This window comes from Micromesistius poutassou (assembly GCF_964030765.1).
Source record: "Micromesistius poutassou genome assembly, chromosome: 18".
In the NCBI taxonomy this organism is placed as follows: domain Eukaryota; kingdom Metazoa; phylum Chordata; class Actinopteri; order Gadiformes; family Gadidae; genus Micromesistius; species Micromesistius poutassou.
In genome coordinates this window covers 12,846,535-12,862,376 of record NC_140288.1, presented here as the reverse complement: position 1 = coordinate 12,862,376, position 15,842 = coordinate 12,846,535, and the positions used below count along the sequence as shown (strand labels likewise).

Sequence of the window (15,842 nt, the reverse complement as noted above, 5' to 3'; positions counted from 1 at the left end):
GGAGAGAGGAAGGAGGCTCCGGTCGGAGGAATAGATCCGAGAGCGGGCGAGCGAGAGGACGAGCGAGCGAGCGAGCGAGTGTGTGGCGCTGCGTTCAGCGTGCCGGAGGTTTCTCTTTTCAGCTTGTTGCCTCTCGCTCGGCGGCTTCTTCCAGGGGCGTGCGCGCATCTGCGCTGCATGCGCCTGTACGCGCGCACGTGTTTATGTGTGTGTGTGTGTGTGTGTGTGTGTGTGTGTGTGTGTGTGTGTGTGTGTGTGTGTGTGTGTGAGCGGAGGAGCGTGCGAGGCAGAGAGGAAGCGGAGAGAGAGCTGCCTGTGCAGTGGATTTCTCTTTATCAAGTACTCCCACTCTCATCTGTATGCTTCTGCAGCCTCTCTCTCTCCCTCTCTCACTCTCCCTCCCTCTCTCTCCATCTCTCTCGCTCCCTCCTGTTGCTACGCTCTGTCTCCCTCTCTCTTCCCTCTCCCTTTGCTCTCTCGCCCTACTCGCTCTTTCTTCAGCCTCTCTCCATCTATAGAGCTCTCTCTCTCTGCCTTTAACCTCCTCCATCCGACCCCCTTCTCATCCTCTGCTTTATCTCTGTAACTCCCCCCATCTCCCTATATCTCTCTCTATATCCCCTCCTCCCCCCCCCCCACTCTCCCCCTCTCTCTCTGTAGTGTTGGTAGTCTATCTCTCTCTCTCTCTCTCTCTCTGTAGTAACCATCAGATCAGCCTCTGTGTCTGCAGTCCCCCTCCCCCATACATGGTGTGGTGTGTATGTGTGTGTACATTTGTGTGTTTGTGTGTGTGTGTGTGTGTGTGTGTGTGTGTGTGTGTGTGTGTGTGTGTGTGTGTGTGTGTGTGTGTGTGTGTGTGTGTGTGTGTGCGTGTGAGCAGAGTGGGCAGGGCTAGCACAACATTGCATCTTCTTGGTACCATGGTTAGTAGAAAGAGAGAGAGAGAGAGAGAGAGAGAGAGAGAGAGAGAGAGAGAGAGAGAGAGAGAGGGAGGGATGGAGGGAGGAGAAGGATGAATGATAGTGGGGGGGGGGGGGGGGGGATCTCTCTCCACGGTCACACTTAATAGCACTCTGTCAACAAGTACACATAGGCGCAAGTATAAACTCACACACACACACAAAAAAAAACACACACACACACACACCTGTGTGGTCTTCCTTGGCATCCAGTCCGCTCCCGATGCCTGCACCGATGGAACTCATGATCTTATCAATCTGGAGAGAGAGAGAGAGAGAGAGAGAGAGAGAGAGAGAGAGAGAGAGAGAGAGAGAGGGGGAGGGAGAGAGAGAGAGAGAGAGAGAGAGAGAGAGAGAGAGAGGGAGGGAGAGAGTCAATCTAAGTGGCACAAACACGACAGTGCTAATGAGTTAGAAGTAAGAGGAGAAGTTCATTCCTCGCTGTCAATCACAGACAGAGACCATTAACCCGGGCCCTTCACAGGCTGTCAATCCCGGTCGCATCCAACACACCAGTGAGGGATGGAACCAATGACCACAACTCAAAGTCTGGGGGAATAAGGAGAGGATTGGTGGAGGAATGGGGGGAAGAAGTACGACTGGAAATCATGTCAGCAAATCCTGCAGTAGCTTCATTAGTGTGTGTCTGACTGTGTGTGTGTGTGTGTGTGTGTGTGTGTGCATGCTGGAGGGGGATGCAGTAGCAGAAAGATTCATTAGCCCGGTATGTTGGATGGATTTATTTTAGGAGCAACTTGCCAGTCATTAGCCAAGATTTGCTCGCAGTTAGCCAACCTGCTATGTAGCCCGCCACCTGGTTAGCCAACCTGCTATGTAGCCCGCCACCTGGTTAGCCAACCTGCTATGTAGCCCGCCACCTGGTTAGCCAACATGCTATGTAGCCCGCCACCTGGTTAGCCAACCTGCTATGTAGCCCGCCACCTGGTTAGCCAACATGCTATGTAGCCCGCCATCTGGTTAGCCAACCTGCTATGTAGCCCGCCATCTGGGCTCACTACTTCAGACTTTGCAACTTGGTCAATTTCTAACCGTTAACCTTCTTTCAAACATTTAACAAATCAACACACTTTGATCTTCAGATATTGATGAACAGATTTTGATATAATTTATACTTTTTTTCAGAATCAACAGTTTAATTTCATACCTGCTTCGTATACTTTCAGTTGTCAGTCTCATTGACTCCCATTGAGGCTAGCTGAGCGTGATGACCTCACCGCTCTCGCCAAGGTGGCTATCACAAAAGCTAACCATTACGGACGTCGAGGAGCCTAACAAACGTCAATATTTTACCTAGAAACACAATGTTAAGCTTATGGTATTTCTCGCTTCACTGGTGCCAAAACGATTAATCGATTGGAAATACATGATTGTTATATATATCGGGCGTTTGTGTGTGGGGACCCCCGTTTATATGGCTAGAGGCTAGGTGCTGCAGAAGGCTAACCCACGCCCTCCGTCAGTCCCACGTCAACCGATGGCTGACGCCCCGTCCTTATCCTCACAGTCTTTTGAAGAGTCGCTGCATGCTGAATCAAGCTCTCTATTAGCCCACTATACAGGTAATCCTGGTCTGATCCAATCACAAATTAGGCGCTAATATTGTGCTTAGTCATACTAATGACCCTCCGAGACAGGACAGCTCCCCAGCGATGTATTCCCTGGTGTCCTCAGCGACCCTGTCGCCGTACAGCACTCTCCCATCCCGGCGTACACTGGGAGGGGAGAGTGTGACTGTGGGGTGTGGTCTCTCACCCTCATTTGCATGTCCCGAACCCTGATCTGACTCAACAGATGCTCGGCCGTGTGTCGCGGGCTAGCTGTCCTCACCCCCCCTCACTGAAGTTCTCCACTGGCCCCGAGGGAAAGTGTTTACAGTCGCAGGTCCTCTACTCAAACGTAGGAAACATCTCAGCAGAGAATAGAGACGAGGGATACCAGAAGCCAACGTATCAAAGTACAACAAAATACAGTGTGAGGGAAATAAAAGGCAAGAAGGGAGAGGAAGAGGAGGATGATGGGGAGGATGGTAAACTAGCCCCTCCGAGAGCTAATGCTAATGAATCCGGCTATCTTTAGGTTCTACTGTCCCCTCCTGGGGCTTCACCCCCCCTGCCCCCTCTGCTCCTCCTGGCTGAGGGGCAGACAGAGAAGCTGTGTCTCTACCACCGGGACCCCACCAGGGGGAACACCCCCCCCCCACAGGCCTTCAGGGATGCACCTGCACAATAAAGGTTGTGTTAATTAAGGAGAAGTGTGTGAATTACTACGGTCTGGTAATCCATCACCATCAGGAAGCTTGTAGCAGCCGTGTGTTTGTTTGAGTAGTTCAGTGTGTGAGTGTGTGTGTTGGTTTCTGTGTGTGTGTTTCATAGCTTGTATGCCATTGTGTATGAATGGATGGATGCTGCGTGATGTGTGCATTGTGTGTGTCTGTCTGTCTCTCTGTCTCTCTGTCTGTGTATTTTCAGTGCGGCGGGCAGGGAAGGTGACTCTGTCCTGACAGCATTGCCGTGGAGATGCATGCCAGTGACCACGCCCCTGACCACGCCCCTGAATCCATCACAAAGAGGAACGGCCCTCCATGAACGAGATCAAAATAAACCCAAATATACTGTACTAAGTTACTAACATCCAAGCCCACTAACTAATACTGTACTAACATCTAAGCTCACTAACTAATACTGTACTTTCTCACGGAGAAGGACTCCATTAACTGAAGTCTGGGAGAAAGACCACGTTGTTTACTGCCACCTACCCTGCAATAACCTGTATTCAACCCCTCCTTCTAGCGGTCTATCGTAGCGTTGCTGGCTCCCGGTCTCCTCCCTAGTTCCTCCCTCCCACTCCCAAAGGGGGCCGCGGCGTCCCCCCAGAACCCACTGGAGGACGACCCCAGCAGAATGATCCATCTGTTTCTGTTTCCCCCCGTCCTCCCCTAAGAGGAACACTTACAGCACTTAGCAGCCACTGGGAGCACATTGGCTGATCTGAAGTGCAACTTGATGATGATTGGCTGTTGAATGGGTCCCAGCTGTGACAGCACCATCAACATTTTCCGTATTAAAATCTGAGGGGGTGTTTAATTAAAATCCGTCCGTGGCTGGGCAGTACGTGTTTCCTGTAATCAGCCCCTCAGCTCTTTAAAAACACTGCTGGGGACAGCATGACCCCCCCCACCCCCCTCAGTACGAACAGAAAGCAAACACAAACAACTAGTCTGGACTCAACTAACTAGCCACTGACCTCCCCCCGTCAGAGTGAACAGAAGACAAACACAAACACAAACAACTAAAACTAATAAACATCACCACAACAAAACCCACCAAACACGGACAGGCCTTCAACAAACAGCCCACTGACTAGCTACAACAAAACAAACCACCCCATCAGGGGGCTCCATGGACCCACCGTCCCCAGAGAGAGGGTCCGGACCCCATCAGGGGGCTCCATGGACCCACCGTCCCCAGAGAGAGGGTCCGGACCCCATCAGGGGGCTCCATGGACCCACCGTCCCCAGAGAGAGGGTCCGGACCCCATCAGGGGGCTCCATGGACCCACCGTCCCCAGAGAGAGGGTCTGGACCCCATCAGGGGGCTTCATGGATTGTCTCCATCCAATCACCTGATGGTGCCTAATCACCGGGTCGACAGTGGATGTCGTGGTTCATTGTAATAATAGCCTCTCCTGATTGAACTGTCGAAATAGACAGACACACAAACAAACATGACGACAAACACAGATCTTACAGACGACAACAGCTAGCAAGCTTGTTGGCTAACTAGCTTGATAAAGATATGTCAATACATAAGTAAAAAAATAATAAATATGTCTATTTAAAATAATGTGAGCTAGCTAACTCTAAATATCTAACTACTAATAACCTCCTCACCTCGTCCCACTCGGCGGTGAAGGAGGGGGTCCTCTCCAGCCGCCCCCCTGGGCTGGCCCCCCCCATCTGCCGTGGGCTGCCGGCCCCTTGGCCCCGGTATCCGGACCCCCAGCTCAGCTCCTCCTGATGTAAAACAACCAGGCGTTAAAGTCTAATGCGTAACATCTCAACTTAAAACAACCGGGACATTTCTGCAGTCAATGCTGATCAATAGTGCTATCAATAATGTGATCAATAACATCACGTCCTGTGGTATATATTAGAAAAAATCAGGTCCTCTTCCTAAACCCCTCCCACTCACCATAAACCCCTCCCACTCTCCCTAAACCCCTCCCACTCACCATAAACCCCTCCCACTCACTATAAACCCCTCCCACTCTCCCTAAACCCCTCCCACTCATCATAAACCCCTCCCACTCACCATAAGCCCCTCCCACTCACCATAAACCCCTCCCACTCACCCTAGACTCCTCCCACTCTCCATAAACCCCTCCCACTCACCATAAACCCCTCCCACTCACCCTAGACTCCTCCCACTCTCCATAAACCCCTCCCACTCACCATAAACCCCTCCCACTCTCCATAAATGAATCAGTATATAAAGTGACTGACTGACTGGCTGACTGGTCGGCTGACTGACTGACCTGTATGGGCGACACGCCCACGATGTTGGAGTCGGAGAGGGACTTGGAGAGCTGGAGGTCCAGCAGGCTGCGGGGAGCCGACCTCCTCCGGTCCAGGGTGCAGGCGCGCTCCTCGTAGCCCCCCGACGCGGCGGCCAGCTCGGGGACCCCCGCCCCGTCGAGGCCCGGGACACCCGCCCCGCCGAGGCCCAGCGCCACGGCGGCGGCGGCGGCGGAGTGGCGCGGGGAGCGGGCGGGCCGGTGTCCCAGGGTGCTGTAGCCCCGGGGCGAGACGGGGCTCTCGGGGGCCGGCGCCTGGTTCACCCTGGTGTGGAAGACCGTCCGGAAGACCACCTGCGGCTTCGGCTGCTCCCCAGAGGACTGGAGGGTCTGGGGGGGCGGAGTCTGTTGAGGCGGGGCCGGGCGGGACCGGTCTACCCGCTGAGGGAATTAAAAACACAAATGAAAGAGTTGGATTTATTAGAATTTAACTTCATGTCGGAACTCAAGGATTTGTTGTTGTTGTCACGTTGTAGTTTCTCCTCCCCCCTCGCAAAGCGAACCAATCAGAAAGGGCTCTGAGCCTGGAGGAACGTACCTGGCAGTACAGCTCCTTCTGGCTCTGGGTCTGACTCAGGGTCTGGTTCTGGGGCGGGGCAGCGGGGGCCTGCGTGCCCCTAGGGAGTTGGAGGTGGTAGGGGGAGTTGGGGGTCAGGGTCTGGGTCTGAGTCACGGTCTGTGGGGGCGCGGCAGTGCCGCCCCGGGGGCAGTACAGTTTGTAGGGGGTGTCTGGGTTCTCGCAGGCCGGAGACGAGCCGTGCAGGAGGCCCGCAAACTCCTCTGGGATGTGACTCTTCCGGCGGTCCTCCGCGAGGAGGGAGGAGGAGGCCTGGGGAGGAGGAGCAGGAGCAGGAGCAGGAGCAGAAGCAGGAGCAGAAGGAGGGGGAGCGGGAGGAGGGTCCCGCTGGTACGGCCCGTCGTCTGGAAGAGGGGGGAGACACACACACACACACACATGTTTAAACATCCCAACTTCAGCACAGGGGAACAATTCAATATTAATAAATCGGACTACACCTCTCCACGATAAAGGACAAACTAAGAGCCAAAGGTAAACGAAAATAAAAGGAGAGGAACAAAACTTGAACTAAGTGCATTGACAGGGCTGCAGAGGGTCATGTGACAGGGCTGCAGAGGGTCATGTGACTGGGCTGCAGAGGGTCATGTGACCGGGCTTCAGAGGGTCATGTGACAGGGCTGCAGAGGGTCATGTGACAGGGCTGCAGAGGGTCATGTGACTGGGCTGCAGAGGGTCATGTGACTGGGCTGCAGAGGGTCATGTGACCGGGCTGCAGAGGGTCATGTGACAGGGCTGCAGAGGGTCATGTGACGGGGCTGCAGAGGGTCATGTGACGGGGCTGCAGAGGGTCATGTGACTGGGCTGCAGAGGGTCATGTGACTGGGCTGCAGAGGGTCATATGACAATAGCTGGTCTGCAAACCAAGTCCTGGAGAACCACCATGAGGGAACGATGAAGAGGAAATTGTTCTTGTGCTCGCCTCACAAGACGGAGACAAACTTGATTCCCCTCGAGCCTTCCCCTGCCTCCTCAGCAAAATTGTGTGCGTGTATAAGAGTGCGTATGTGCGTGTGTGTCCTTCACATGTAACTAATGGCTATTACTCATGATTTGCATTTCATTTACATAGTGAAGGTACAACAGATTATTATTATCAGGTTAATACATGCAAGCGCACACACACACACACACACACACACACACACACACACACACACACACACACACACACACACACACACACACACACACACACACACACACACACACACACACACACACACACACACACACGCACACGCGCTTTCCATTTCAGGAGCCTGTGATTGATGTCGTATTACTCTGCTGTTCAGACCTGATTATAACACAAAACGCAGCCAGACTTCTAATATCATAATAAGCTGTTATGTCCCAAATCCTGTTAACAGAAGTAATGACCGCTTTTTTTCAGGATGAACAGCATCTGAGGAATTCACATGGTCTCTCTCTTTCTCTTTCTCAATCTCTCTCTTTATCATGCTCCCTCCATCCCCCCCCCCTCTCTCTCTCTCCCGCCTCAATCCCCTCTCTCTCTCTCACCCCTCCTTTCTCAAACTCACTCTCTATCTCTCCCCCCTTCTCTCTAACTCACCCTCTCCCCCCCCCCTCTCTACTGTAGCCCTCTAATTGGTCCTCACGCACAGAAAGCAGCAAACCCAGAAGCAGGCCTCGAACTCATTACCATATGCAGAGCAAACAGCAATAATAAAATGACATAACGCCAGAGCCTCCGACTCAAGAGAGCTGCTGCAGCTCGCTTACGTAAGGACTCAGATCGAGACACTGTCTCTCTCTGCCTCTCGCCGAGGGAGGGACGCTGGATTCATTACACCTCACGCTCCTCTCATTACGCCACTCTGATTCCAGCACCGCGTGTCGATGCGGACACCCAGTATCGGGATCTGAACCCCCAACAGAAAGAGGAACCATCTCCAGGGTTCCCGAGGCTCTGCCCACTGCTAAAAAGGTTTAGCAGGACCACAGTGAGCAACCCAGGAAACAACCGCATGTTTAGCGTGGTGCAACGCAAGGTTCTTTATAGAACCCTTAAAGTACCCTTAAAGAACATTTAAAGAACCCTTAAAGAACATTTACCGTGGATGGAGGCTAGGAGCACCCATCAACATTTGAGTTATTGGGTTCTAAACACAGGAACCATCAGTCGAGGGTACTCTCCTACTTCTTCTACTGACTTCTCCTTGAAATGACCACACCACAAATGGATGCACAAATGGATACATAAATGATGCCAGGAAATCCATTTTGAAATCATGAGCTTGCTCATGCACCGAACAGGACAACAGTATTAAACATTCATCTTCTCCAAGCTCGCTTTCCTTCCCCCCCGTGGTTTTAGACGGAGAGGAAGATCGCAAACCCTCATTAGATGTGTTATCTCAATATTATCAGGATAATGATGCATAATGACAGAAAACACAACTGCAGGGATTCTCCACTCTGAGTTCTTTGCGACTTGTCTTCTGCTCTTCAAAGTCAAAGTCTCTCCTCATCTCCTCCACCTCACGCCCTCCTGGTTTCTGCTGCTCACACGTTCAGTCTTCCAGCAGATACCAGCTGCGCCAAAGTGGATTCAGACCCACAGGAGCTGAAGGAGAGAGCAGGAGCGGAGCCCCCCCCCCCCCCCCCCATTTTCATAATCGTTAGAAGCCATAATCGTAATTCAGATTGAAAGGTAATTAATGGCCCTCTGTGGAAGAGCCTCTGAAGGCTGACAGGAGAGATGGACTTGAGCTGGAGCAGAGTAGGATGATCATAATATATATCAGCACAATTAAAACAGAACCAGAGAGGTTTAGGGTTCACTGGCCCTTTAAAGCCCTGGGACTGAGGTCAGAGCTCACCTCTGAGGTCAGCCTGTCACTCACTCAGAAGCTGGGTCTCTGCACAATGCCCCCCATCCATTCATCTTTTTCATTCATTCATCCATGCGGCGTCCGTCCGTCTGTCCACCCCAGCTCTATGCCTGCTGGCAACAGGTGAGATATGGTCGCCATGGTAACAGAAAGGCCCTCTCTCCTGCAGTTCTGGGTGGCTAAGTGTGTTAGTCTGTGTGTGTGTGTGTGTGTGTGTGTTAGTCTGTGTGTGTGTGTGTGTGTGTGTGTGTGTGTGTGTGTGTGTATGTGTGTGTGTGTGTGTGTGTGTGTGTGTGTGTGAGGGAGAAACATTGAGGAACAGGAGAACAGAGAGAGAGAGAGAGAGTTTGCAGAATGCAGGATAATTAATAACTCAAACTTTACTGGAAGATTAGCTCAAACTTTACTGGAAACTTTGGAAATAAAGTTGAGGCTCTACAAAGTATTACAAAGAGAACACGTTACTCTGACTGACACACACACAGCTATCCTCCATATCTGGGGTCCCGCTGTGTCTAAAGGCAGATCTCTTCGATACGGAGCATCAAGCTTCTCTCAGCTGAACCGTCATTCATGTTTGGCATTATTCCTTATGCACGCACACACACACACACACACACACACACACACACACACACACACACACACACACACACACACACACACACACACACACACACACACACACACACACACACACACACACACACACAAACCAGGGGGAATTTTAAAGAGGTAAGAAGTAGCAGCCTGGTGGAGTTTAAGGCTCCAGTACATAAATCCTCTCTTCTCCTCGAGCTCGTCAGCATTCTGCTGCAGTGCTTGGTGTGTGGTTCTGGTTCATCGTTCTGAGGCTGTTCGAATCTCTACACACTTTCCTCCTGCAAGGAAGGAGGTTCCACTGAGAGATCTGGCCGAGGAGGTCACCATGGCGACGAGGAGGTCACCATGGTGACCAGTTACCATTACACACAAGTGCCCATGCCCATCAAAGTTACCATGACGATCAAAGTTACCATGCCAACCAAAGCCACACTGCCAACCAGGTTATTGAGCCATAGGATCAGCCATTCATATGTTAATACACACACCAAGCTCCCTGATATACATGAATATGTATATATGATGTTCCTGACGGCTCTATAACGATCCACCAGAGAACCAGTAAGCTGAGAACCATATTTTTCTATGCTGCTTTCAATGCATCATTTCCAGATGGGTTTGATATAAATTAATAAAATGAATACTCTGTGAAGCGTTGAAGAGACAGAAACATTCAGTTTGTGTCTGACTGTCTGACGCCGTTAGGTTAGAAACCACAGAGCCCATCTGATGAGGGGCGGGAGAGAGGAGAGTTAAACACTCTGAGTACCTCGACCAGACGGCCTACAGTGGGGCCCCTGCGGGGGTCTGCCCATACTGCAGGGGTCCGCCCCAACAAGGGGGGTCCGCCCCCACCACGTGGGTCCTCCCCCACCGTGGGGGGTCCGCTGGGGCCGCCGTATCCCCGCCAGCAGAGCATATTACCACGGAAATCAGCTTGTCTCTCGCTGTAACCCGATTGACCCATTCCCCCAATGAAGCTATGACGACATTTCCTGGCAAAGGCGAGGAAAGGAGAGGAGATCAGAGGAATGAGACAGGGTGTGCATGTGTGTGTGTGTGTGTGTGTGTGTGTGTGTGTGTGTGTGTGTGTGTATGTGCGTTCATGCTTGTGTGTTAGAAACAGATGTTGGTTCATGTTACTCTCTCTCCCTCTCTCATTCCTCTGATCCTCTCTCTTTCTTTCTTTCTCTCTCTCTCTCGCGCTCTCTCTCTCTCTGTTATATACAAATATAATATTACATATTTGTATAATATTATATTTCATATTAAATATATATATATATAATAAAATAGGAATAGAATATGTTAATATAACATAAACTCTGTTGCTGTGAGTCTGTGTGTGTGTGTGTGTGTGTGTGTGTGTGTGTGTGTGTGTGCGTCTCTACTGGTCTGTATCACTGAAGATCATATTCTATAGACACAAGCAATGACAGACAGACAGACAGACAGACAGACAGGCAGACAGACAGGGATAAGACAGGGAGAAAGACAGGGAGACAGACAGACAGGGAGAAAGACAGGGAGAAAGACAGACAGGCAGACAGGCAGCCAGGCAGACAGACTAACCCTGATCCTGATTGACAATGGGTGATCTTCTTTCTCCTGTTCATTCAGTCTGAAGTCTCACCCCCAACAGCCTTGATAAGGTGCTGTGACATCATCAGGCTGTATCAATGACACTTCCTGACTCTTTAATGAACTTCCTGTTGAATGAGCTCCCAGCTGTTGGGTTTGCAGGTCTTCTAATGCGTTCTACCAACCAGGCGACTGCTGCCCCAAAACCACGAGAGAGAGAGAGAGAGAGAGAGAGAGAGAGCCCTCAAACCCATATCACTTGCACAACATAAGCCAGTTTTCCCCCCCACCCCCCCCTCCCCACACATCAGCACAGTTTAGACGGATCTCAGGTTAAAAATAGTTCCTGCTTTTAACCGCCCGCCCACGCCAGGACGAGTCACACACACACACACACACACACACACACACACACACACACACACACACATACACACACACACACACTAGGCCTCTGGGCCTCTCTCGACCAGGATTGTCGGTAGCAAGCGATGGGGTGGCTCGCCCAGTCATACAGCTTAGAGAGAGCGAGAGAGGCCTTCTCCTGCCTTCACAAAGTAACTTTTCTCTACTCTACTCTCTTCAGTCATCTCTGCGTTGCCTCCTCCCACGCGCTGTTTATTCTGCCCTCCTTTAAGCCGTTCTTCACTCCCTTCCTCTCGTCTTCACCCACTCTCTCTTTTATTGGCATGTTAGCAATCGCTCACACTCACCCATTACATCCTCCTCCCTCACATCTCACTCTCCCCCCTCTCTCTCACTCTTCTTCATCATCCCTCCGTCTTTCTTTCTCTTCTTCCTCTTCCCTCTCTCCCCTTCCATCTCTCCATCTCTCCCTCTTCTGACTCTCCCTTCCTCCCTCTCTCCTCTTCCATCTCTCCCTTTCTTCCTCTTCTGACTCTCCCTCCCTCCTTCTCTCTCTCCCCCTCCATCTCTCCCTCTTCTGGCTCTCCCTCTCTCCCCCTGCGTTGGCGTTGGCGTGGGTCTGTGTGTGTGTGTGTGTGTGTGTGTGTGTGTGTGTGTGTGTGTGTGTGTGTGTGTGTGTGTGTGTGTGTGTGTGTGTGTGTGTGTATGTAGGGGGCCATGTGTGTGTGTGTGTGTGTGTCCTTATGTATATTGAGTATTCAAAAGGAGCTTTGAACCACTAAGATGTGTGAGATCAAAGTTGTTGCAGCAACTGCTCCTGCAAAAACACACACGGGCGCACACGCACACACACGCACACATCCACGGATGCATTCACGTACACACACACTGCCAGAAGCAGCCAGATACATGCACACACCCACACACACACACCTGTATGCCTGTATCACACACAGTCAGTATACAAATAAATACAGGATACACATTCAGACTTAAATCCTCAACTTCGCCTTCGTACACTGTGTGTGTGTGTGTGTGTGTGTGTGTGTGTGTGTGTGTGTGTGTGTGTGTGTGTGTGTGTGTGTGTGTGTGTGTGTGTGTGTGTGTGTGTGTGTGTGTGTGTGTGTGTGTGTGTGTGTGTGTGCGCGCATGTGTGTACACTGTGTGTTTGTGTATGGGGAAATGCTAAAAAGTTCTGTTACGTTCCATTGTTATTTTTGGAATTTCCACGACACTAAAACTAATTCAAAACAAAAGTAGAGCAGAGGAGTTTAAGGAAGCATGGAGCAACAGAACTAAAATAACGTCATAAACCCTTCTCCATGTCTTATACACCCAAACCTGGCATATGTTTACGCACATACCACAACACAGCGACTCCATTTTCCAATTTTCCTTACACATACATTTTAAAACATGCCGATCCATCAAATCCTCATACCTCATGCTATAGCTAGTAAACGCTGACCAATAAAATGTAGCGCGCTAAGCTATAGCTAGTCAATGCTGACCAATCAAATGTAGCGCGCTAAGCTATAGCTTGTCAACGCTGCCCAATCAAATGTAGCGCGCTAAGCTATAGCTTGTCAACGCTGACCAATCAAATGTAGCGCGCTAAGCTATAGCTTGTCAACGCTGACCAATCAAATGTAGTGCGCTAAGCTACAGCTAGTCAACGTGTATCTTAAAGGTTGTGTTTGAACTCATAATGTGGGCTTGTTCTACTCTGTATATTATAATTTATACAAATACTGTTAAATGCCTACAAAGGTAGACAGGTTGGAGGGCTACGGCGTAGTTCTGATTAAGTATATCAGTTAGGGCATAGGTGCTCTTTGGAATACAAAAACATGGTTTCTAAAAAGATAGGGTGACCAAGGCACTCTTCTTGAAGTTAAAAAGCTTTAATACATAGGCTAATTCATATAGGAATTTTTAAAAAGTTGCCAACATGTTTCGGCCATTGTAGGCCTTCATCAGGGCAACTGTTAAATGCCTGTTTTATCATTCCAAAATGATAGGGATCTACTTACAAAGATCTGTTGAGATACTCTCTATCGATCTGCATATACAGTATGTTGATGTCCTCACCGAAGAACAGATCAAGTGAACACGTTTTGAATACGGTTCAGTTTGCCTTTTTGAGTTGAAATTCTGGTGACTACTTCTGATGTATTTAAATGATGTTTTCTACTGGGGTGTTATTTTGATGAGGGAATCAGACAATCAAAACACCTGAGGACGCAGACAGGAGACCGCCCACGTCACGAAGCACAACAGGAATAATCAGGACAATCTCAACGTGTTGAGGAAAACAAACCTTAAAAGAACCGCGTTAGAACAATGAGCGATTCATAAGGGTCTGTCAGCTGATCTACAAACGGCTCCTTGGTTCGGGAACATCTGATCCTGCTCAACATTCATCATGTGAAGGTCCTGACCCACAAACACTTTCCACATGATCAAAGGAGCAGTACAGCCTCAGGCCTCCTGCGTACATGTTTCTACCCTTGATGTTTGAGGTCTCCTCACCAGTGGCGATTCTAGACCGGTTTTAATGGGGGGGCCGAGATGGGGCCGGCTTTTCTGTTAGAGGGGCACAATCCAAATTATTGACGGGGGGGGGGGGGGGGGGGGCGGGGGGGGTTGGATCGCGGACGTGCGCTACTGCAGGTGTGATTGTTGACGGGGGGGGGGGGCGAAGATCCTCCTTAACATTGTTGAGAATAACAAAATGTAGATTGCCCAGACTACTGTAATGAATTAATGCCCTTAAATATGACTGCTTTAATGCCTTTGCACATGTAATGTTCGTTTCCCTGGGTAAAGGGACATTAGCACCCCCTATCGCCTATTGGATATTAATTTGGGGAGGACATTCCTCCCTCAGCCTCCATTGACTCCCATTCATTTTCGGAAACTACTGGCAGCCGGTGAGTTACATGGGAGTCAATGGGCGAGAGGAGCAAAGTCCTCCTCTGAGTGGGTGGGACTAGCTAAGGGATCTGAATCGTGTCAACGTCTATTCACGTATAGGCTGGAGCCCTGGCTGCGCTATGAACCAATAAGCAGGAGCCTGGCTGTGGAGCAGCCCGGAGGGAGGGTTTATCCCGTCAAGTCTCTACTCTCTAGGCTACGAGAACCAACAAACCCGCTCGTATGCCTAGTTTCCACCGAGCGGTGCGCTACTGTTCATTGCCGTACAGTGCGGCTCTGTTCGCTTATATTGCCGTTTCCACCGAGCGGTGCGGTTCGGTTCGCTTATATTGGCGTTTCCACCACCAAAAGTCTGCCGAAATAAACACGCTGAGTCTACCTATTTTTCGGTACTCCACCGTTGGGTTACCAAGCCATCTGAAAGGGTGGCGAAAACGTGGAGTTACACTTGCCGTTATTCTGAAATCACTTCCCATCACTATCCCGTTTGGTATGGTAGGTCAGATCTATGAATGAAGTCCCTCAATCTTATTTGGCTTAACACCATGACCAACATTCTGAAACATCCATTAACATCCACATTTGCCTCAAACAATGTTAGGTTTACAGCCCATTTCAATAGTTGTGAAATTATGTTTTTGTTGTTCTTTTAATTGTTTGTTACTCTGACCGTTCTGTTTAATATTGTGGAAAGGATGTTAGTGAATGACTCAGAACGTGATGCATTTTAAATGGCATCACTTTTGGTCTTGTGTCTTCATTTTTCTTAAAACAATTGTAGCTGAAAATAAACATAGCCAAATTACAACCAATAGCTTCAGTCATTGAGGGCAAAAATAGGCCCAATGATAGGCCCAGATTTTTTTATTTAGTTTTACAAATGAAGAGTAGGCCTGATTTGATTAATTGGCTTTGCGTCCTTTCCATCTGCCCTAGTCCAAGACATGCTGCCAACCAGCTTTCAAAGTACAATGCTGCCACTGGTGGATTTGTTTAAATTTTATTCACATAATTATCCCTCCCTGCTATTTTGTAATTCACCAAAACACCCTGAAATAACTCCTCTCACGTACTTATGCCACCATATGCCACTAACAGTGCAAGCAGGACAATGGCAACCAAGCGCGCAGTCCTTCCTCCCTCACTTTAAAAACCACCAGCCGCCACTGCCTCACATACATAGTAAGATGAAGTCATGGTGCAGGAGAACTAGGAAGGTCTGGTAAGAACCAGTTCAGGGCGGCCGAGGACCACTACTGTAGCTTATGGGACAGGAGGGCATGGTACTACCGTAACTCATAAACGCAGGCCGTGATTGGCAGCATTGCGATTGGTCCTACCTGTGAGCAGCAGCATCGTGATTGGTCCTAC

At 50.0% G+C, this 15,842-nt stretch overlaps 1 protein-coding gene across 1 annotated transcript in view; it reads right to left on the bottom strand.

Moving 5' to 3' along the window:
• The window catches only part of LOC311363378 (ankyrin repeat and sterile alpha motif domain-containing protein 1B-like), a gene marked incomplete at both ends in the record, with an annotated part of 49,600 nt that overhangs the window by 14,204 nt on the left and 19,554 nt on the right, over nucleotides 1–15,842 (bottom strand). The window contains 4 exons of the mRNA XM_084483322.1: nucleotides 1,148–1,217; nucleotides 4,870–4,992; nucleotides 5,514–5,933; nucleotides 6,091–6,473. Coding sequence (XP_084339448.1) covers nucleotides 1,148–1,217; nucleotides 4,870–4,992; nucleotides 5,514–5,933; nucleotides 6,091–6,473 — 996 coding nt within the window. The remainder of the gene's footprint in view (nucleotides 1–1,147; nucleotides 1,218–4,869; nucleotides 4,993–5,513; nucleotides 5,934–6,090; nucleotides 6,474–15,842) is intronic.